The sequence below is a fragment of the Suillus paluster genome, assembly GCF_016628075.1.
Source record: "Suillus paluster strain FC165 chromosome Unknown EDB91scaffold_181, whole genome shotgun sequence".
NCBI lineage: Eukaryota > Fungi > Basidiomycota > Agaricomycetes > Boletales > Suillaceae > Suillus > Suillus paluster.
This window is the reverse complement of record NW_024537741.1, coordinates 622-20,854: the sequence shown is the minus strand read 5'-3', so window position 1 is coordinate 20,854 and position 20,233 is coordinate 622. Positions and strand designations below refer to the sequence as shown.

Sequence of the window (20,233 nt, the reverse complement as noted above, 5' to 3'; positions counted from 1 at the left end):
TTGCAGACACAGCATACCCACTCCATTCCTGGTGTCAGGCAGCCATACAAAAAGTAAGTGGTTAGTGATCAGTATAAAATTAATTTCTTGTTGATATTGTAACACAGACCTGAGAGTGACATCGAGGAGAATTCCACTTTTAACTATCATGTTTCAAAAATTCGTATTCGTTCAGGAGCATGCCATGGGCTACCTCAAGGGCACATGGGAATCACTTCGGGGCCTCCATGTTTACCTCGATACTGAGACTCATATTCAATATGCATCTTTATGGATCATCCCTTGCATTCACCTTCATGCATTCAGCTTGGGACATCAAAAGGGAGTCAATATATCACAAGACCAATTTTTCCATCGTGGACTACAGATCTTGGCTGAGGAGACTTGTCAAGATGCTGAGCTACAAGAGGCCATCGAGCAAAGGGCAAATGCAGAGGAAGAAGGGAGAGAATATTCCAGAGATATCACACTATTAGAAGGTAAACTGAAGTGAGCAGAGTTAAAGAAGAGCTTATTTGAATATCTATATAGTAAGTAAATGTATACTCAATGAAGCTGTGGGTCAATAGGTACATGAATACCAGCTCGAATCCTCTCTAGCTCGATCTGCTTCTCAATCATCACTAGCTCATGTGCTTGCTGAGCAGCAGCTTGCTCCACCCACATGCGCTCGACTGCAAGGGCAGTGTCATGAGCAGACCTACGCTTAATTTGCTCACATGCAGTTCACTCCTTAGAATTGATCTTGTTCATGATGAGACAGGCCTCATGCTCAGCATCAGCAACCTCTCTGGCCATATCGTGTATGGATTTGCGCTTCTTCGATGCTGACTTGGTGTGGGTAGGTGTATCAGCGAGACATTTTGACAGAAGAATGATTGTAGCCCTAAGAGGAGTAGCAGGGGTCGGAGAACTTGAAGTAAGGGGACTTCGAAGGGGATCATCGTCCTCATCAAATACTGATGGAGTATGTTCATACTGGATAAAAATTAGATTTGTCTATAATTATATCAATCACATACCTCATCCTCAAAAGTATCTTGGGAGTTGTGGTCCAAGATGGTCAGGTCAACAGCAGATTTGCTGTTAGACACAGCCTTTCGACTGACGACAGGGCTCGAGCCCATGAGTTCATGCATGCGACAATACCAAGGAAATTTGGTTTTTATCACATCTGTAAGTAAACAAACAAGTCCCACATCCTGCCCATATGTGCATCATATGATCTTACCATAGACATTTGCAGCTGGGCTGCCATCAATTAGTTCATCTTCACATCCTGAGACAACAAGACCGTGTCCCATTTCACCCAATTGAGCATGAATGTCAGCATACAAGCTTTGTAACCTGTAACAATAGATGTGTCATTGATCAGCTGTCAGTGATACAAATGTGTACGAGCAACATACGAGCCAATTCTATTTTTGATGACACCTTGAAGCACATTGATGTCATCAAAAGTCCACTGCACACCGGCCACATAGTCAATAAAGAGAGCAACAGCAATGTCAGCACAGTGCTTCAGGGTGCTCTTGCCTTTGCCTGTTGCGATGGCCAAGCCAGAAGTACCCTTGTCAAAGCCAAACACAGCCTTCCATAATGGCGAGTCTTTGATTAGGGTAAGCAGTTGATCCATAAGGTGGTAATTGTTTGGCTTAGACCAACTAAAACACGTCAGCACAAACCATAAAATCAAGAACACACATACTGGATCATAACACGGGGATTCTTCATATCACCTGACATGCCCACGCAATTGTTGTTTTCTTTGTCTGAGTCCGAGTCTTCAACATCTCCTGTGGGATCACCATTGGCCTTCTTCTTGCGGACTTTCGGAACAACGTGTTTGACGGACTTTTGAGTTGTCAACTGCTTGGATTTTGCCATAGTGCAAAGTTGAAAAGAGTAAACAAGATTAGTACCTTAAGTCATGTCGATGGTCGTGCAGTAAACGAGGTGCGTGTAAGTCATGTTATGCGTGTTTGAAAGTCTGACTCACGTTGCCGCTTGACCAGCCGAAATCTATCTCAAATCCACCAAAGCTGATTTCATTTTCAAAGTGCAAAATCAACATCCAAATTGACGTCCAAATTGACGTCCAAATCGGCCTCCAAAATCAACTTTGAACTCACCTATTACACCATTACCAGACTCACTTGTTTCACCAGAGGGTCCTTACTGCCACTGCTTCAAAAGCTACTTCCATGCTGCTTGAATTGTCTTCTCTGGGCACCACCACAGTGAATAATTGAATCGACCTGGTTGCAACATATACCTATAAAACAAAATGTACATTCAATTCCTGTATCATGCGTGCTACGATTGCTGTATTTTGCTGGATCCCATCTCCATTGAGTTGCCATCACATCACAGCAGGGATCACAAGGGCACTGTTAAGGTCGTGCTCAAGGGAGAGGTTACTCAAAGGGCTTCAGCTTCAGCTTGTGCGCTGCGCCCCTTACCCGAGTACGCGCCCTTAATTTCACACCTTTCAGTCTTATGATACTGTATAACCCTGTCATAGGACGTGTACATTGGCCTGCAAAACCAGGTCTACAGGACAATGGCCGGCCTATGTATATCCAGGACTGGCCGGCTGTGTGAAACATGTGCAGGCCGGTGACTCTTTAATAAATGACATGTCTGCAGTACCTGGATAGGCCAGTATGCAACCACATACAGGCCGGTGACTCTTGTATACATAATGTATCTGCAATACTGGGATGAGCTGGTATGTAGGGGTAGGTGTGGCTGATTATATGATTATATGTATATAAGCTTATTTGTAGTCATACCAGAAAAACCTATAAAGGCCAGTGCTATAATATCAATACAGGCCTGTCTATAGCTGACACTACAGTGATACAAGATCATAGGACAAGCTGAAGTCAAGGTCAATAAAAATAATAGAAAACCTTGAAATCAATGTGGTACACTAGTAGTACAGTTGTAATCCACAAAACTGTAACACAAGCTTGTAGAGGTGTTAGTTATACAAATCACATAAATCAAAACTCATGGCTCACACATAGGAGTAGGTCATTCCCAGATCAGAGTGGTACATGTAAGGGTCTATTTTCTTGTGACCAAAGATTGTCCAACTAGGAATCAGATAATCATTGAAGGCTCACACATAGGTTTAGGTCACAGAAAATTCATATTCTATACTTAGTTATAACAGGTGTATAGTGAATTTTCAATAGACCAATATTCATGGTCTAGCATGGCTGTACCTATGATGACATATACTACTGTGGGCCAGCCTGCTATTCCGGCCTGTAGGAGTGGGCTGGCCACATGGGTCATGACATGTACTGCTGTCGGCCGGCCTCATTCTGCATTGTGTAATGGGGGGCTGGCCGCTTCCACAGTGACCCATACCACTATAGGCCAGCCTGCTGTTGCAACCTGTAGGAGTGGGCCAGCCACATTGGTTGTGACCTATATTCAGACATGTATGGTCCGTCTCATCTTGAATATGTTCAAGTCTCAAGTATGGATGTACAAAGCATGTAATCAACTCTAAGCCTTTATGATAAAAGATGTATGGAACAATGTGTTACAGTAACATGAGCGTTACACGTCATTTCATTCTTCGAACTCGTCTGGACCTGGACTATGGTTACGACTTTTCTATTTTCATCTTTACTTTTGATTCCGTTGTTCTGAAACGCGAGAAGCTCTCGCTTCTTCCCCTAGATCATAGAAGCCACGGCTTCTACCACACCCTATGCCCTTTCCTTTGTTTTGGTTCTCTCAGTGATGGGGATTCCCCATACCCTTTGCCCTTACCATTCAACCAGTACTATTTACCCTTTTCGGTATGTGACTCGTACATACCCCCAGCCCTTACCGATACTCCGGTACTACCCCCGTACCCTGTACCCTTACCGTTCCACCGGTATATCGCCTTTACGTATATATATCTTACTTGTACTGTAGATAGATTCTCTAACTTGAATCTACTCGGTTCTCATCTGATCTTGTCGTTGGGTCTGAACTTCTCTTATCTAAGAGAACTCCCTCTATACACAGAATCATCTCCTCTTGAGACAATACTCTTGAGTTGAACTCCATCTCTTGGATCGTATCCTTGAGAAACTCCAATTGACTCTACACAAGTAAGGGCCTCAACCCTTACTCAGACTTAGCGCAAGCAAGCCCCTTGCTGGGCTAGCGCCGAAGGCCACACTTTGAACGCCCCTTGTGGGTTTAGCATCGCCAGATCTCATCCGAGAGGTTTCACATAACACAATGTACCTAATTTCTCAGGCATTGTATTTCTTTGATGTGACTTTGTCTCTCCCAGAATGACGAGGGGGATCAGGAGGGGAAGACTTCACTTTTTTCTTGGATGGCTCTTCCACATCTGCAGCAGGCCTCTTACCCTTCCCTTTGGCATTAGATTTCCTCACCCTCTTCTCTGCCTTGCTTGCTTCCTCAGCCAATCTTGCCTCTTCTTCAACCCTCTTCTCCTCCATTGCCCTCTTCTCATCTTCCACCCTCTTCTCCTCAATAACCCTAGCCTCTTCTGCCTTCCGGTTCTCCTCCAACTTCTTTCTTTCCTCCCCACGCCTCTTCTCAATATCTTGCCTCACAACAGACAACCCCAAATTCTCATCTTTCCATATGGCTTCGACTTCAGCCTCTATCCCTGCAATCTTGTCCACAATCTGGTCACCCAACTGGAAGCCCAAGATAGAGTTACCCAAGTAGTCAGGTACATCATCTGTGGCTTCATCCTCTTCATACTCCTGAGCACGTCTACACTCACGAAGTAGAAGTCCAAGTCCCAGGACCACAATCATGCCCCATCCACGAGAATTGAACTTGTAGTTAAGCAAATTCTCCAGTGCAGCGGAGGCAGTTTCCATATTCTCATGGATGTCTTTAGGCAGATAAGCCTGAGACCATGTCCAGGACACCCAGATAGGGAGTTGCTGTTTCCATGCCTTGGAATCTGTTCTTGTCTTTAAAATGGACAAAATAAATGTGAGATCATAAGGTTATTAGATATGACATACCGGAAGCTTTTGAACTGCAGCAAGAAGGCTGGTGATATGAAGGGATGATAGAGAGAGACTTGAGATAAGATACCATGTCCCTAGTGACATGGTATTTGGGGCTGGAATCAGCAATGGGAGTGATGTCCAAGTTGTCTTCATCTTCATCTGAAGAGCTTTTACCATCATCAATCTTCTTCAAGCGATCTTCCTCATCTGAAGTGACATGGACTGTAGTCAGGCTTCTTCCTTGATTTTTGCCTTGCACCTCCCTTCTTGGAGGGCTGATCATAGAAATCAGCTTGCCTATACCCAACAAAACTGTACAATTGGTGCGCCATGACTAGCACAATCTATCCAGTGGGAATAAATTGCAGCAATTGTGTCCTTTTGCAGGTGGGAAGGGTCCTTGATGACGACATTCTTAGGGATACATTCCGAATCAAGATAGTGATCGGGATTTTCAGACACTTCACCCCAGGGCACTGGAGCCCGGGGATTGTTGGTAATAAGAGCTGGGGAAAGTGAGTAAATGATAACATTATATGAGGCAATCAACTCACAGTAGGCCTTTTGAAAGACAGTGCGAACAACCTTTTGCCTGTGCTTCAGCTTGAGAGATCCAAACCCTTTTGGTAGGCAAGGGTGACCATCATCATCGACCTCAACAGTCAAATCTGGAAGATCATCATCCTCACTGTCCTCTCCATCACTATCCTCTTCATCAGCTGTTATAATTTTAGCTACGACATTAGATTTAAAATTAAAATGAACATCACCATATTCTGCTTCAAGGAGCCAGTCTGCAAGACGATCTTGAGCATCTCCAGCCCATTTCTTATTGTCTTTCGATGTCTGAGTAAAAGGTTTTTTTCGCCTTTAGAGGCAAGGTCTCCCAGCTTTATGAACAAGTTTATCATCATTGACAACATAAAGCATAAAAAACACTCACAGAGTAGTTCCAGGAGCCTTTCCCTCACCTCGATCATGGGCTGTAAGGATGACGAGATGCAACCCCATAGTTCTGCGAACCATGCCCATAAAGTCCTCCATGACTTTTTTCTGGTTACAAGTACGGTATCTGTTGACATATGATTAAGTCATGTAACATGTGTGCTGATAGAAAGTTAGAAAAAAATACCTATCCTTGGTATCTGCAGGAGGTCCTTCTCGATTCCATTTTCCAGCAACCTGGATGAGCTCCTGTTTCACCTCAGAGGACATAGCCTGGTGCCATGCCCGGGCCAATTTTGTCCTCTGGCCCATAGACTTTTGGTCAAAGGTATTGCGGTGCATCTTGTCATATTCTCCAAATTCATCCTTGAATAATTTTTGGGCGACATCAAAACCGGAGAATTCTGTCTTGTACTTCCCAGCTTCCTCAGGCTTATCATTTTCCCGTTCTCTCACCATCTCTACAGTCACAGCATCTGCAGCAGATCTGTCTTTATGCCCTCCCTCAATAATTTCTTCCTCTGCCTTGCGATCCTCAGTCATCCTCCAGGAAGTCCAAATAATATGTACGAACAGCCTGTATTAATTAGATTAGTATAGAATAGAATTTCGAAGGCTCACCTTCCGAAGATTTTTCTCTGGAAGCATGACACAAGGGTCTTTGGCTGCTTCACTGCTCCCTATAGCATCTTTGATTACTTTGAGGATGTGAGCCCTGATAGCAGAATTTCCTTTAGCTGCAACAAAGGAATCCTTGTGTTGGTTCAACACATTGCTAAAAACGAGAGTCCAGCTGGCCATTATATCACAAAATGACATGGATGCAGGCCGATACGAGTTTGCAGAATGCAGGATCAGCCAAGACTTGATTGTGCTTGAAAACTCAACCATTATGTCACATGACCGTGTTGTCAACAAACATGGTCAACAAACACGGTCATGTGACAAACACGGTCATGTGACATGTGCATTTACAAGTTACACTATATTTACTGAAATTCACCAACATTCACAGTTCATCTAACAAAGTTTCATTGACAGACAACCAAACATTATTGCATAGAGTGAAAACATGTATGAAGTGACAAAATTTGAGTAGCAAAAGTTAGAAATGTACATGATCAAGTCAACAATGGTTCCACAGGTACCTCCATCCATGAACACCCCTGCTTCCTACCTGCTGACAGCATGGTGGTGCCTTTAGGCTGACTGAACTTGAAACTCTGGTCACAGGTGGTATTCTTGCACTCAAAGACATAGGTCTTGTCCCCACTGGCCCTGGCATATGCTGAATGCCAAGAATTAGTCCACCCACAGCTTGGGCATTGGATTGGCAGGAAGCCACCCCAAGGCTGGAAGTTTGTATCACCCCATGTGAACTTGGAGATCTGGAGGCTAGCCTCAAGCGGCATGAGTAACAGAACATCAGTGTGGCAACCAAGTTTGTATGATTGACCCAGCATTTCGCCAAAGGAAAGGCAGGATGGGGCAACGTTCGATGAGGACTTGCTCTGTGAATGCCAGGAGCAAATGAGACGCAAAGGATGGCTGGAAACGCCGGGCATTGAAAGCGATGGTGGCGGAGAGCTTGTGGCTATTGGCAGGTAAGATAAGATAAGAAATTTAATTTAAATGAACTTACCAGGACTACTGCACATTGCAACCCTGCGAACGAATCACTGTTGTTGACAATGGAGCCACAGCACAAAAGCCACAGGTATGTTTCCTTGGCACAGTCGAGGAGAGACTGCCATGGACGGAGAATAATCTCCAAGAACTTTAAGTTAAAAGTAGTTAGTAATCAAATGCACGCCAAAAAGAAAAAAAAAAACTCACTTCGTCAGATCCAGCGCTGCCATAGTGCTTCTCGCCATCATCACAGGAGTACCCAGCAAACAGGTCACCATGGTCATTGTCACTGGGTGGATATACCAATGATGACGCGTTCCCAAACAAACGAATTCTTGAGGGCCTTGATAATTTGACCGACCGTTTTGAGGTAAGCACCCGGGGCAGAGATAATGTCGTACGCAATCTCACGATATTCGATACCCCTGCTTGTGAAGTACGGCTGGAGGAACGAATGAGTGAAAGAGAAGGGGCTGCTAGTAGTTTCGAAGTCGATGAGGACAAGATGGATGAATAAGATGGGGGCAGCGGAAATTTCGGCACGTGATGAGAGTTCGAGGGAAGCGTGGATCTGTAGAAAAGACTGGAGGACTGTCGTGCTGTCACGATAGTAGAAGCCCTGATGTACCATTAGCTGCGAATGAACAGAGAATGAAAACAAAAAAAAAACTCACATAGTATGGTGCGCCCTGCTTCTCCATAGTCATGTGGCAACATATACACCTGAAAGACACGTCCTCACCAAGGATCGTGTCTTCAGTGCCCAGTGGGAGCTCCATGCACAGCCGGCACATCACTCTGGGGCAATGGTTGCACATAAAGAGAGGATTCTCTTTGAATGATGCAGAGCCATCCCTGGCAGAGGATACAGAACTGTTGGAGGGAAGGAGCCATATTAGCGCAGACACAGCAAGAACAAAAAACTCACGCCGTTGTGATGAACTGTTTCACATATCTCCATGCGCTGGCCTCCCTCTGATTCTCCTCCTCCAGAAATACGGTTAGCGCGAGTCCTAGTGGTCTTGAGGTGGACGCGTGGTGCTGAGCCACCATTGGACTTCTTGGCAGTCATTTTGGTGCGGGCCATGGTTACTGAGGGTGATGGGAGGAGAGGGCTGGCTGAAAAGCTGCAAATGTAGTCAGTATACCGCTTGCCACACACCAGAAACTCACCACATGACTCAAGAAACGTGTATGAACTGGTATTTAGAAGTTAGCAGTGAGGAAGACGAAAGAAACAAGTATGTGGACCAAAACCAACCAAACATGCACGTGATGTCAGCCGGCAAAAATTGGACTTGGTGAAAAAACACCAACCAAATGCCACGTGACCTTTTTGCAAACAAGAACAAATCAACAAACATACTTCAACCGTTAATATTCCTCCCACGGTTCATTTTCCTCAACCTCAACCATGTGTATCGTCCTATACTATCCTCCCTTTGCTCACACTACTAACCTCAAGATGTTCTGTGCTTCTGTCCTTTGGCCACTTGCAGACTGCAGCTGCAAGTGGTCAAAGGCAGTGCTACAGTTTTATTCAAGTGCTCACTCCCACAAGGTGAGTATTTGTACATCCGTTTAACAGTACTAACTTCTGGTTTATTTTTTCATAGTGGTTCTTCACAGGCGGCGCGCTATCAATCCTTATTGATAGCGCGCCTTTCAGGTTAGTCTTTTGCCAACTCTTTGTATACTGACCGTCTCTTACTTACAGTGATTTGGGGCATGTCATAGACGCGCCCAAGGTCAGTGTCTCCTTATTTCTTCAAGTAGTTGACTTTTCTTCAGGTTTTTATGTACTTTTCTGGCCATCCATGTCCCCAGGGACTGGACACCTTGAATTGTGGGTACTGGGGGAGTTTGTCTTGGCCATCCATGTCCCCAGGGACTGGACGCCTTGATTGTGGGTTCTGGGGGAGTTTTTCTTGGCCATCCATGTCCCCAGGGACTGGACACCTTGAATTGTGGGTACTGGGGGAGTTTGTCTTGGCCATCCATGTCCCCAGGGACTGGACACCTTGAATTGTGGGTACTGGGGGAGTTTGTCTTGGCCATTCATGTCCCCAGGGACTGGATGCCTTGAATTGTGGGTACTGGGGCTTGGGCTTTCATGTCTACTCTGTATTGTACTGACTTATTCTCTAGCTTTCTATGACATTTTCTGTGGTGCGCCTGTTTTTTGTTCTGTTTTACAAGGTTTTTTCCGCATTGCTGGCCTGTTTTTTCCGGTTTTCAAGTGTGTTCTGTACTGACGGTTTATTTTTCTAGTGTTCTATAACACATTTTCTGTTGCACTATGTCTGCCTTTTGTTTAGGTAGGTGTCAGTTTAACATTGAAGATCATACTGACTTGCACTATAGTTTTGGTGGTCTACACCTTCTGTGCCTACCACCTTTCCTTAACAAGTTTAATCCGGTAAGCGTCATTTTAATATTCAATATCATACTAACTAATGCTATAGTTGATTGATCATTAATCTACATTTTTACCTTCCTTTATGTACTGTAGGGTGCAAGGCTAGGATGGAGAGGGCTCCTCCATCCCTGTCTTGCATCATTTACTTTAGTTTTTTTACCTTAGCTTTTTGGTTTGGACTGTATTTAATGTAGAGCTCAGCGCAAATGTATTACCCTTTATGGGCATTTTCTGGTCATGTGATGCTTAAATCTTTGCCCAACTTTTGAGTCACGTGATTGTGAGAGTGATGGAAAAGGCAACAGATTTCAGTGATAGATCATTGAACGATATACTAGATAGTCCCACAAGTTCACGCATTAGTTCTAGCACACGAAATTCTGCCCGGAATCCTTATGTATGTTTCATGTAAGTTTCCCCCAACACATATGACTATGTATTTTGTTTGAATAAAATGAAGTGGTTATCATGCCATGGTTGAGTTATTAGTGTTTGAGGTCAGTTTGAGGTTGGTGAGGAGTGGGTTCCTTCGAGTTCAACATATTTCCTTTCTGCCAGGCGATCCTGAAGATTCTTGGATGAAATTTTGACCATGGATAACAAGAACTCCGGAGGAAGTTTGCAAGTGTATTGTTGACCAGGAGCATCTTGCATGAATGGCGAGTTTTTGACCATGGACGACGAGAACTCCGGAGGAAGTTTGCAAGTGTATTGTTAACCAGGAGCGTCTTGCATGAATGGCGAGTTTTTGACCATGGATGATGAGAACTCCAGAGGAAGTTTGTGAGTGTATTTTTGACCGGGAGCGTCTTGCATGAATGGCGAGTTTTGATAATCTAGTGCCTGCACACGAACTTTGTCCTGACTTTGTGTGAGAAAGGTCCGAATGACTAATGGTCGTCAAAGGCTCGTCCTCTCATGTGTTATGACCAACGTCCCTTAACCTAACTAGTAGGTGTCTGGAGATCGGATCACACCACAGGACTCGTCTGAGAGAAGATAAAACAGGGATGGTATTGAGAGGGAACGTCTAGGCCTACGATGACGTAAGAATGAAGAGGTTAAGTCTAAGGAGTACTACTGACTACGACCTAAACTATATACTACTCTCTAGGTGGAGATATCTGAGTATGAAAGGTAGTGATATATCTATATACGGTCATAACATTGCACCTAGGGTATAGGGCGTCTTATCAACCAATCAACTACAAGGAAGGGGAAAGGGTCCTTAGGGGTATCGGTGATTAAGCAGGGTTCTCAGGGTACTGCTTCTATTCAGGGTCAACGGATATTAAGAAGGGTGTGAGAGAGTTCTGTGACAAGAAGTCTCGAGCGGTAATTAAGGATCTCGATAAGAGATGGGATCTGGATATGTATCGGGTGCGATCGTATCTAGGGTTTCTCCAGGGTCTTCGGTAATGAGCATGCTTCTCTATGAGTGGCGCTTCTGTGATAGGGGTTCAGGGAATTAGCTGTGACTGTGCAACAGGTTCTAATGTAAGGGTTCGGTGAATGACAGAGGTAACTCTTAACATGTCATGTGTGGGAAGTGGAGGTCTGCAATGTGAAGGGATGATGACTCTTCGAGAGATGGCTCATAAAGGACTCTCGGTTATGGTTCGTTCATAGAGGCGTGTAGATGCTTATGATGTAACCCGTTGCCTAATCGTAGGACTTCTAAGGATGTGATGACTTTGTATGTCTAGGGTTACGGATATAGATGGATGACGTCGATGTAGTATAGATGTGATGTAAAGATAGTGATCGTTAATCGGTTATCCATCTTATCTTATCAGGGATCTATCTAATCTAATCTTATCGGATAAGGTGACTTAGGGTTCGATAATTGAAATTTAGATGCAGTTGGTAACATTCATGACATCATGTTGCAATTGGGTCAGGGATAACTGTGATCCCAACATCTTGCATGAATGGCGAGTTAGACCATAATGGTAATGTGTTCTCCAGTGATCCCGACTGCCAGTTGGATGCAACCACTAAGTTCCGGAAACTGTTGTCAAAGGAGATTAGACCATAATGGTAATGTGTTCTCCAGTGATCCCGACCGCCAGTTGGATGCAACCACTAAGTTCTGGAAACTGTTGTCAAAGGAGAGGAACCCCCCAATTGAGAAAGTCATTGAGTGTGTGGTTGTGCCATAAAAGGAGGCTGACCCAGCATGAATTCACTCCGAGGCTGGCCGGCCACCCCCCACATACTACAGAGGTGGACAGGCCTGCTGGGCCAGTTGCCCACAGGATGCCGGCCGTGACTTCAATATGAGAAAGGTCCAAATGACAGCAGAGTACTGTAAACTTCAGTAGAATGGCTGAGAGTTTAGGGTGTGAGTTACCAAAGATGTGTTAATTACATCATGTTCATTTATAGACTCATTACATCACAACTACAATGAGTGTGAAGTGCGTGAGAACTTTGGTTCATTTTTTTTTACATCCCCCATGGAAGACAACCTGAAGAGCCAGGCATCGGAAGTAAGGGAAGCTCTGAGTAGCAGGATCAGTGATATACTTGGGAATTCATCTGAAATGGGGGTCCTGAAAGATGGGCAAGTGGTAACAAAGCTGTTGCATAAAGCTAGGTATCTATTGCTGGAGTATCAATTTTAGCTGAATTCTAATTGATTAATCTTTTAGAATGAGAATATCAGTCCACCTCCAGATTTGCTTGGCAACACCGGATGACACTACATTTACTGAGACATCAATTTCAGTATATGAAATTGATCGGGCCGCACTAACTATTGCCCATGCAATGGTCAATCCCAGTGAGTGTCCCAAAATATTTTTAAATGTCATGAATTCTAAAGCAGAAGTCTAGTCAATGTTGATTGGGATGTGGATCGATATGCTGACAGGGTCAAGTTGTCACCACCGAATCGGGATGGGTCAGAAACCTCCAAACCGGAAAGGCTCAAGAAGTACTTCCCTGAGGCAGTGCTCGGCAAAATTTCCACTCCGGCCACCATTGTAGACAGGCATGGCAGAATCTTGATGGTTTACCTCCCCAATATTTTGTCACCTTCTCATCTAGTATGTTTCTGGATGGGATTTTTTCTCAGGGGCTGATTAATTAATTAGGAGTACGTTAACAATGCTACCTCAGGCTTACAAAATTCTCTTCTTGATACCCTGCCGCCCATTTCGGATCAAAAAAAGAGTTGGCGAGATGATGGCTTTGTGGTGCCAGAGGGAGGGGGTGAATTTGGGGCTGGTAGGATTACTGTGTCGCCTGCATATTTCATGCAAAGACAAGAGGTATTGTATTTTCAGTGCTGAATTTTCCCAGTTCTTACTTGGTGATTAGTGATTGATAGATCCTCTGGTAACGTCAGAGTCTTATAACTCAAAGGAGGTCCAAAAATGGCTAGCGGCTTTGACAACATCAGAATTTCTATGGAACTCCATTACTGCAGCAGTGGCACCGGAACTTTTTGAATCAGGTTTCTCTGCATTTTCCAAGGTTGTCAAGGAAGTTCGGCGGCGAAAAAATAATTCAGCTCTGGTGGATTCTTGGCCCTCTATCTTTTCAGGGTTGGAAATTATTGCCAACCGAACAACCTTCAGCCACAGAGATCCTGGTGGATCTCCTTCACTTTTTGATCTTCTGGTCAGTTTAGGTCGAAACCATCATGCAACTCTTTCTTTGGCCGACATCCATGCAGAGCTAGACTATTCGCCTGGTGCAATGGTCTATATTGCTGGTAGGGTACTGGAGCACTCTGTGGGTCCTTGGATTAATGGAGAAAGAATTGTGGTTGCCCATTTCATGAAGGATGCTGTGCATGATAGAGTAAAAGTGCCAAGGCCAAGTTTTCCTATGCAGAGGAACTTTTTAGAGTTGATAGGGAGGAAACCCAAACACACGGGTCAGAGAGCCAATAAATTACAAATATAGTTAGGATAGGAACAGGACTGTTTTGGGGTGTGTGGGCGGTGGTGGTGGTGGTGGACTGCCCCAATAATGCCAATGTTCTTGTTGTTTTGTCCCCTTTGACAGACTCTCAATTTCATGAGCTCGCAAATCACACCAAGGAATAGAAACAGGGTCAGAGTCCAGCCATCTTCATCTGGAACTCGCCCATCAAAAAGAAAAAGAGGCGCTTATAAATATGCATATATCCCTTCAAAAACACGGAGGGGAAAAGATTTGTGGAAAGAAGCTAATGCATCATTTGTCTATGAGGACTCTGATAGTGAGATAGAAGTGGCTTCACCATCAAAACAAAAGAGGCATCACCATATTGAAGATCATACACCGGTGGAATACGACCAAGAGGTTCATGGTGATTTTTGGATGGGAGGCTTGGATGGTATGAAAAGAAAAACAAAAGTGAGTTCATTGAATTTTGAAGTCTCGAGTTTTTAAAAAAAATCATGTGCAGACCCAAAATGATTTCCTTCGAGATTACTTGCCTTGGCGCACTGAATATCTTTCAGTGTTATTGGAGTTAGAGCAGCTGGTCAATGATGGGAAATGCAAAGATTGTGAAGAAGGAGAGGGGTTGATCCGGTGTTTGTCTTGCTCAGGAACACATGCTTGGTGTCCTTCTTGTGTTGTTAAAACTCATCAACACAACCCCTTCCACAACCTTCAACTCTGGAATGGCAGGTTCTACGAGACTACTACCCTGCAGGCTCAAGGGTATATAATGTATCTTGGCCATGGGGGGGAACCATGCCCCAATATCTCACATCAGCCAGACCCATCTCCCTGGGAAGATCTTGGGGCCATGAAATATGTGTTTGCACAGGAGGAGGGGGATACAATTAATGATACACAGTTAGGAGTATCTAACCTGGTCATTGTGCACTCTACTGGTGTTTACTCACACAGTGTATCATGGTGCCAGTGTCCTGGAGCTGAGAAGGCACAGCATCTCCATCTCATGAAAGCAAGGTTATTTCCTGCCAGTATCACTCGCCCTCAATCTGCTTTCACATTCGATGTCCTGGATAACTTCCTCATAGACGCTTTGGAGTGCAAGACTTCAGCCATGAGTTTCTATCAAAAGCTCTGTCGGTTCACGAACAATGCATTCCCTGATAAAATACCGGTGAGTAATTTCTTATGATTGTGTGCCAAGCTGATAGGACAAAAAGGACCGTTACCGTGAACTTATGCGAGTGTCACGTATATGGTGGGATTTGGTTAATAGAAAAAGGTTTGGGTTTGGACATGACACTGAACGATCCCCTGGTCCAGGGGATTTAGCCCTTTATTGCCCAGCATGTCCGCAGCCTGGAATCAACTTGCCGACGTCTTGGAGATATGACTATGAAGAGTAAGCTGACTCATAACTATTGCAGTAGTATGTCACTCATTATTGGTCTGTGGTAGGTGGTTAGTTATGCAAAGATATGTGGTCGATGGAAATTTCACAGCACAACATATGAAAATGAAAATTCCGGAAGACAATGTTTCTCTAGCAGATGGAAAGGGATACATGGTAACAGAGGGACCTTATCAAGCTCACATCCATGATTCTGTAGAAGAGAGAGAGGCAAGTGATGATTTTGGATGACCAGTTCCTCCTGACTTATAATATTTTTGAAGAAATCTACTTGCAGCAATCATCGGGCAGTGAATGCAGCAAACATCCAAAGAAGCAACCTAATAGCTACAGGGGTTGGGGCAACAGCATGTGCTAGGCATGGATGCTTTGTTCCTCATGCAGTGGTAGACTTCCAAAAGGGAGAGCGGTCTGTGATTGTTTTGTTATTTCAGACAATGGACTGACCCTGTAGTCAGGCACATGAACATGGACTATTCCATTTGCAATGCAGTGAAATATATGCCCGAACATATTGGCAGTGCACTCATCATCTATGATGTTGCATGTCAGTGGAGTATTCACTTTGCTGAACGGGTGGACCAGAGCTATCATCTGTCCCTTCCTGAGGGGACTGAAATATTGCCCACAATTGGCAAGTTTCATTTGAGTGCACATAAGCTTCAATGCTTTCCTAGGTTCAGCCTGAATTTTATGACTGGAGCTGCACATATTGATGGGGAAATATTGGAGACACTCTGGGCTCCTTTCAACAAGATTTCCCCCACTGCGAGATCCATGTCTTTGGCTCACAGACAGGAAGTATTGGATGACCATATGCGGGATTCCAATTGGAAGAAGCTGGTCAGCATTGGCAAGTCCCCTTCATTCTGGTTTCTGTGACTTCGCCTGACATAAAATTTGCAAAAGTCAAGTCATTACTCAAAAAGTATCGCCAAGCCCTACAGGGTATTAGTGACACTCAGGGTCCATACGAGGAATTAACCAGATCACTTGATTTGGCTGATGTTCAGGAGTGGAAAAAGGCAGCCAAAAAAGCAGCTCAGGACCGTGGAGAGCTTCTTGACATCTATCAGCTTAAAATGGACAAAGGTAGGTCTTATGTTGTGGATGTTGATTTTGCCCTGATGGAAAATAATTTAAAGCACCCACTATGGCTGAAATACGTCTCAGATTGACCAAAAATGAACTATCTGCTAATGGTAGGACTGGGTCTGTTGCATGGTTGATTGATGGTATAAATATAGAAAATGCTCAGTAAGATATTCTAACTTTGGGATTGGATTGACTTAAATTGTGTTACTAGAGATGCCTTGAGATTGTCTATAAGGCAGCTGTCCCAGGATCCGACTGCTTCTCAGAGAACCAGGATAGAAGAAAAAAGGCAGAAGCTCATGGCACGGATTATTAAGTTCCATGAGGCTGCAGAGGTCATGACTAATGGTATGGAATTGGAGGGAGGTGAAGGAGCACCACTGGACAACCCTGAACTGTGCCTGGAGGAGGCTGGCATATCCAGTATGGATGATCCAGAGGAAGAGGATATTTTTGACCTTGAGGGTAATACTGACTCACCTGCAGAAGTACCCGAGATTTGGATGCCATCATGGGCAGCCTCTGGTCACATCATGGATGATGTTGTCTTGGCATTACGTCAAGAAGAACTTGAGCTTCGAAAGGGTCAAGCAAATGACTGCCTGGAAAAGCTCCGTCAAGCCCTGGGTGATAGATCAGTTGTGTTTCGGGAGAAAATACACTCCAACAAATCAGTCCATCACCAGGGCACTAGATCTAAAAGGGAACTTCAAAAGATAACTCTCTCCATCAACAGACAGGCCCGAGGTTACAGCTGGGCAAGGGCTGCAATGCTCCGCCTAGGGGCTGACTCTGATACAGTGGCAGTGTATCAACCCCTAAAGCCTTAGGACCTAGTGGTGAGCAAAGAAGTCACAGAAGAAAACAGGCATGGGCAGGGTTCAGATAAATTGGCTTGGTTTTGGAGGATCAACAATGCAGAGGACAGTCAGAAGAATGTATGGATGAACGAGTGTAAGTTTTATTGTGATCTGCATTTTATCAAGGTAATCAGCTTATATTCCCCATTTCCAGTTTATCGTGTGAATTGGTTGAAAGCTAAAGCACGGTATGACCGTTGGTCAGAAGAACTGAAATTGGTACAGCATGAAATGTTTTGGACCATGTCCTGGTTTCGGACACAGGAGGAGAGGTGGAGAGTTCGGGCAGATGAAAGCATCAAGAATGGGAATAGGGCATATGCTGAGAGGCAGGCATCTATGTGGGCAGAATTTTCAGCTCAGGGTCTCAAGAATTTTGAAGGAAAATTACTTATAACAAGTTGATAGTTCACGAGTTGACATGCTAATGTAATGTTGATCTTCCTGATATGTAAAAAAAAGTGTGATGTGAGTATTCAGAATGTAAACATGGTGTAAAGGGGCTGGCCGACATGCTTTGGGCTTCTGGCATAGTAGGCCTGCCCACCTCTGCAGTATGTGGGAGGTGGCTGGCTGGCCTAGGAATGAATTCTGGCTGGGCCGGCTGGCATGCCTTGGGCTTCTGGCCTAGTAGGCCTGCCCACCTCTGCAGTGTGTGGGGGGTGGCCAGCTGGCCTGGGAATGAATTCTTGCTGGGCCTGCCTCCCTTTGCAGCCTGCATAGAGGGGCCGGCCGACATGCTTTGGGCATCTGGCCCAGTGGCCTGCCCACCCCTGCAGTATGTGGGGGATGGCCAGCCGGCCTAGGAGAGAATTCTTGCTTGCAGGGCCAGCCTCCATCTGCAATCTGCATGTCGGGGCCGGCCGACATGCTCTGGGCATCTGGTCCAGTAGGCCTGCCCACCCCTGCAGTATGTGGGGGGTGGCTGGCCAACCTAGAAGTGAATTCTTGCTTGTAGGGCCAGCCTCCTTTTGCAATGTGCACTAAGGATTCACTCAAACTCATCCATCCAGGGTCAGGGATAACTGTGATCCCAAGGTCTTGCATGAATGGCGAGTTTTGATAATCGAGTGCCTGCACAGATTTATGTTAACCATAGACCTAGTGTTGTGAGGACATGCCCATTGACTGCAATTGGGTCAGGGATAACTGTAATCCCAGCGTCTTGCATGAATGGCGAGTTTACTTCATTAACATATTCCCTTTCTACATATCATCTGCTCCTTCCATTTTACACTCACCCCTTGTCTGTGAATGTATGTCCCTCCATGCAGACCATAACGTGTTCTCCAGTGATCCTGCCACCAGTTGGATGCAACCACTAAGTTCCAGAAACTGTTGTTAAAGGAGAGGAACCCCCCAATTGAGAAAGTCATTGAGTGTGTGGTTGTGCCATAAAAGGAGGCTGACCCAGCAAGAATTCACTCCGAGGCCGGCTGGCCACCCCCCACATACTACAGAGGTGGACAGGCCTGCTGGGCCAGTTGCCCACAGGATGCTGGCTGGGCTCTCCATGCAGACTGTAAAAGGAGGCTGGCCAAGCAAGAATTCACTCCTGAGCTGGCCGGCCACCCCCCACATACTGCAGGGGGGGCAGGCCACTCTATACAGGCTGCAAAGGGAGGCTGGCCGAGCAAGAATTCATTCCTAGGCCGGCCAGACACCCCCCACATACTACAAAGGTGGGCAGGCCTACTGGACCAGATGCCCACAGGACACCGGCCGGCCCCTTCTTGTAGACTGTAAGGGGGGGCTGGCCTACTCAGCCAGATATGAGAAGCAAGCTGGGTGGCCCTCTCCTGCAGACTGCTAAAGCAGGCTGGCCCTGCAAGCAACAATTGATTCTTAGGCTGGCCGGCAGCCCTCCACATACTGCAGAGGCAGGCTGGCCTACTGTGTCAGATACCAGCAGCATGTCAGCCAGCCCCTCTATGCAGCCTGCATGACCAGGCCTATCACCGGCCTACACAGATACTGCAGAGATATCATTGTGTATAATAGGGCACCGGCCTGCAAGGGTTCTGCAACACCGGCCAGGTCTGGTTCTGCATGGGCCAGCCGCTGTCCTGTACACCTGGTTTTGCAGGTCAATGTACATGTCCTATCACTCGGTTCTGCAGTACATATGACTGAAGGGTCTGTTAATTTCCGGGGGACAGAGGGGAAGTCCGACGGAAGTCTGGGGAATTCCAGAGGACAGAAGTCGGTGGAGTTTGGCGGAACTCCGGAAGACTATGTGGGGACGGAGTAAGGCTACTACAGAAGTCCGGAGTAGAAACAGAACAGAGGTTAGACTACCCTAAGGTAGAGCCAGAGAAGTAGTCTTAAGGTTTAACCCCTAAGACTTGGAGGTGGACAAGAGATGAGACTCAAGTCCGGAGATTGCAGGAATGAGCAGAACTAAGATGATATTCAACTGAGGAGTTCCGGAGTATTACAGGGGTTTATATACTGTAGGTATCATGTAAGTAAATCAGTCAGCAAAGGTAAGGGCTATGTACGAAGCATGTGGAAAGTCTATTACTAAGTATAACGGATCAAAGCAGTGAAGTCGGAAATGAAGTAAGAATGGACGGATCAGTAAGCATAGCAGAATAGGACATAACCGGTAACCGGAGCAATAGCTAATCTAAAAGGAGTTAGGGGTGAGTTCGGAGATGAAGGCGGAGTGCCGGGCGGAATAGTAAGATGGAGGGACCGGACTTTAATGAAGTAGATCCGGAATTCCGGATCCGGAGGTACGGGATATGACAGGCACTCGAGCTATCATTTGTATTTATGCCCTGGCTTGATACATGGTCATTGACAGAACAGAAGAACATGAATCATCACTATATTCATTCTCAAGAGATGGTTGAATGCCCATACAGTCATAGTTCTAGACATGGGAATGACACGACCAGGTAGGGGCCAACAGTCGCAAGCCTTGGAGTGTGACAATCAAATTATGGATCCCCCAAGC

At 45.3% G+C, this 20,233-nt stretch overlaps 8 protein-coding genes across 8 annotated transcripts; 5 read left to right on the top strand and 3 right to left on the bottom strand.

Annotated features, from left to right (window-relative positions):
- Positions 1–148: 148 nt before the first annotated feature.
- EDB91DRAFT_1088280 (uncharacterized protein) lies at positions 149–493 on the top strand (the record flags this gene model as incomplete). Its single annotated transcript, XM_041316394.1, has 1 exon — positions 149–493. The coding sequence occupies one exon, from the start codon at positions 149–151 to the stop codon at positions 491–493; it is 345 nt and encodes a 114-aa protein (XP_041169484.1).
- Positions 494–726: 233 nt separating this feature from the next.
- EDB91DRAFT_1088279 (uncharacterized protein) lies at positions 727–1,887 on the bottom strand (the record flags this gene model as incomplete). Its single annotated transcript, XM_041316393.1, has 5 exons — positions 727–978; positions 1,023–1,174; positions 1,232–1,347; positions 1,410–1,664; positions 1,709–1,887. The coding sequence occupies 5 exons, from the start codon at positions 1,885–1,887 to the stop codon at positions 727–729; spliced, it is 954 nt and encodes a 317-aa protein (XP_041169483.1).
- Positions 1,888–4,268: 2,381 nt separating this feature from the next.
- EDB91DRAFT_1256267 (uncharacterized protein) lies at positions 4,269–6,758 on the bottom strand (the record flags this gene model as incomplete). Its single annotated transcript, XM_041324129.1, has 10 exons — positions 4,269–4,960; positions 5,025–5,219; positions 5,272–5,287; positions 5,331–5,518; positions 5,567–5,731; positions 5,783–5,880; positions 5,956–6,084; positions 6,145–6,478; positions 6,528–6,534; positions 6,579–6,758. The coding sequence occupies 10 exons, from the start codon at positions 6,756–6,758 to the stop codon at positions 4,269–4,271; spliced, it is 2,004 nt and encodes a 667-aa protein (XP_041169482.1).
- A 624-nt stretch (positions 6,759–7,382) lies between these two features.
- EDB91DRAFT_1256266 (uncharacterized protein) lies at positions 7,383–8,639 on the bottom strand (the record flags this gene model as incomplete). Its single annotated transcript, XM_041324128.1, has 6 exons — positions 7,383–7,544; positions 7,600–7,734; positions 7,794–7,875; positions 7,916–8,205; positions 8,261–8,459; positions 8,515–8,639. 6 exons carry the CDS (start codon positions 8,637–8,639, stop codon positions 7,383–7,385), a joined length of 993 nt encoding a protein of 330 aa, XP_041169481.1.
- Positions 8,640–9,000: 361 nt separating this feature from the next.
- Positions 9,001–10,274, top strand: EDB91DRAFT_1088277 (uncharacterized protein; the record flags this gene model as incomplete). Its single annotated transcript, XM_041316392.1, has 8 exons — positions 9,001–9,147; positions 9,203–9,255; positions 9,304–9,334; positions 9,414–9,492; positions 9,735–9,755; positions 9,786–9,825; positions 9,951–10,005; positions 10,200–10,274. The coding sequence occupies 8 exons, from the start codon at positions 9,001–9,003 to the stop codon at positions 10,272–10,274; spliced, it is 501 nt and encodes a 166-aa protein (XP_041169480.1).
- Positions 10,275–13,383: 3,109 nt separating this feature from the next.
- EDB91DRAFT_1064127 (uncharacterized protein) lies at positions 13,384–13,920 on the top strand (the record flags this gene model as incomplete). The annotated part of the gene is made up of 1 exon (XM_041314663.1): positions 13,384–13,920. A coding segment is annotated over one exon (537 nt), but the record flags the coding sequence as incomplete, so codon positions are not given.
- A 613-nt stretch (positions 13,921–14,533) lies between these two features.
- Positions 14,534–17,241, top strand: EDB91DRAFT_1064133 (uncharacterized protein; the record flags this gene model as incomplete). The annotated part of the gene is made up of 8 exons (XM_041314664.1): positions 14,534–15,079; positions 15,126–15,307; positions 15,364–15,511; positions 15,580–15,725; positions 15,775–16,159; positions 16,231–16,408; positions 16,462–16,573; positions 16,836–17,241. Coding segments are annotated over 8 exons (2,103 nt in total), but the record flags the coding sequence as incomplete, so codon positions are not given.
- Positions 17,242–17,301: 60 nt separating this feature from the next.
- EDB91DRAFT_1064151 (uncharacterized protein) lies at positions 17,302–17,676 on the top strand (the record flags this gene model as incomplete). The annotated part of the gene is made up of 2 exons (XM_041314665.1): positions 17,302–17,369; positions 17,406–17,676. Coding segments are annotated over 2 exons (339 nt in total), but the record flags the coding sequence as incomplete, so codon positions are not given.
- Positions 17,677–20,233: the final 2,557 nt, after the last annotated feature.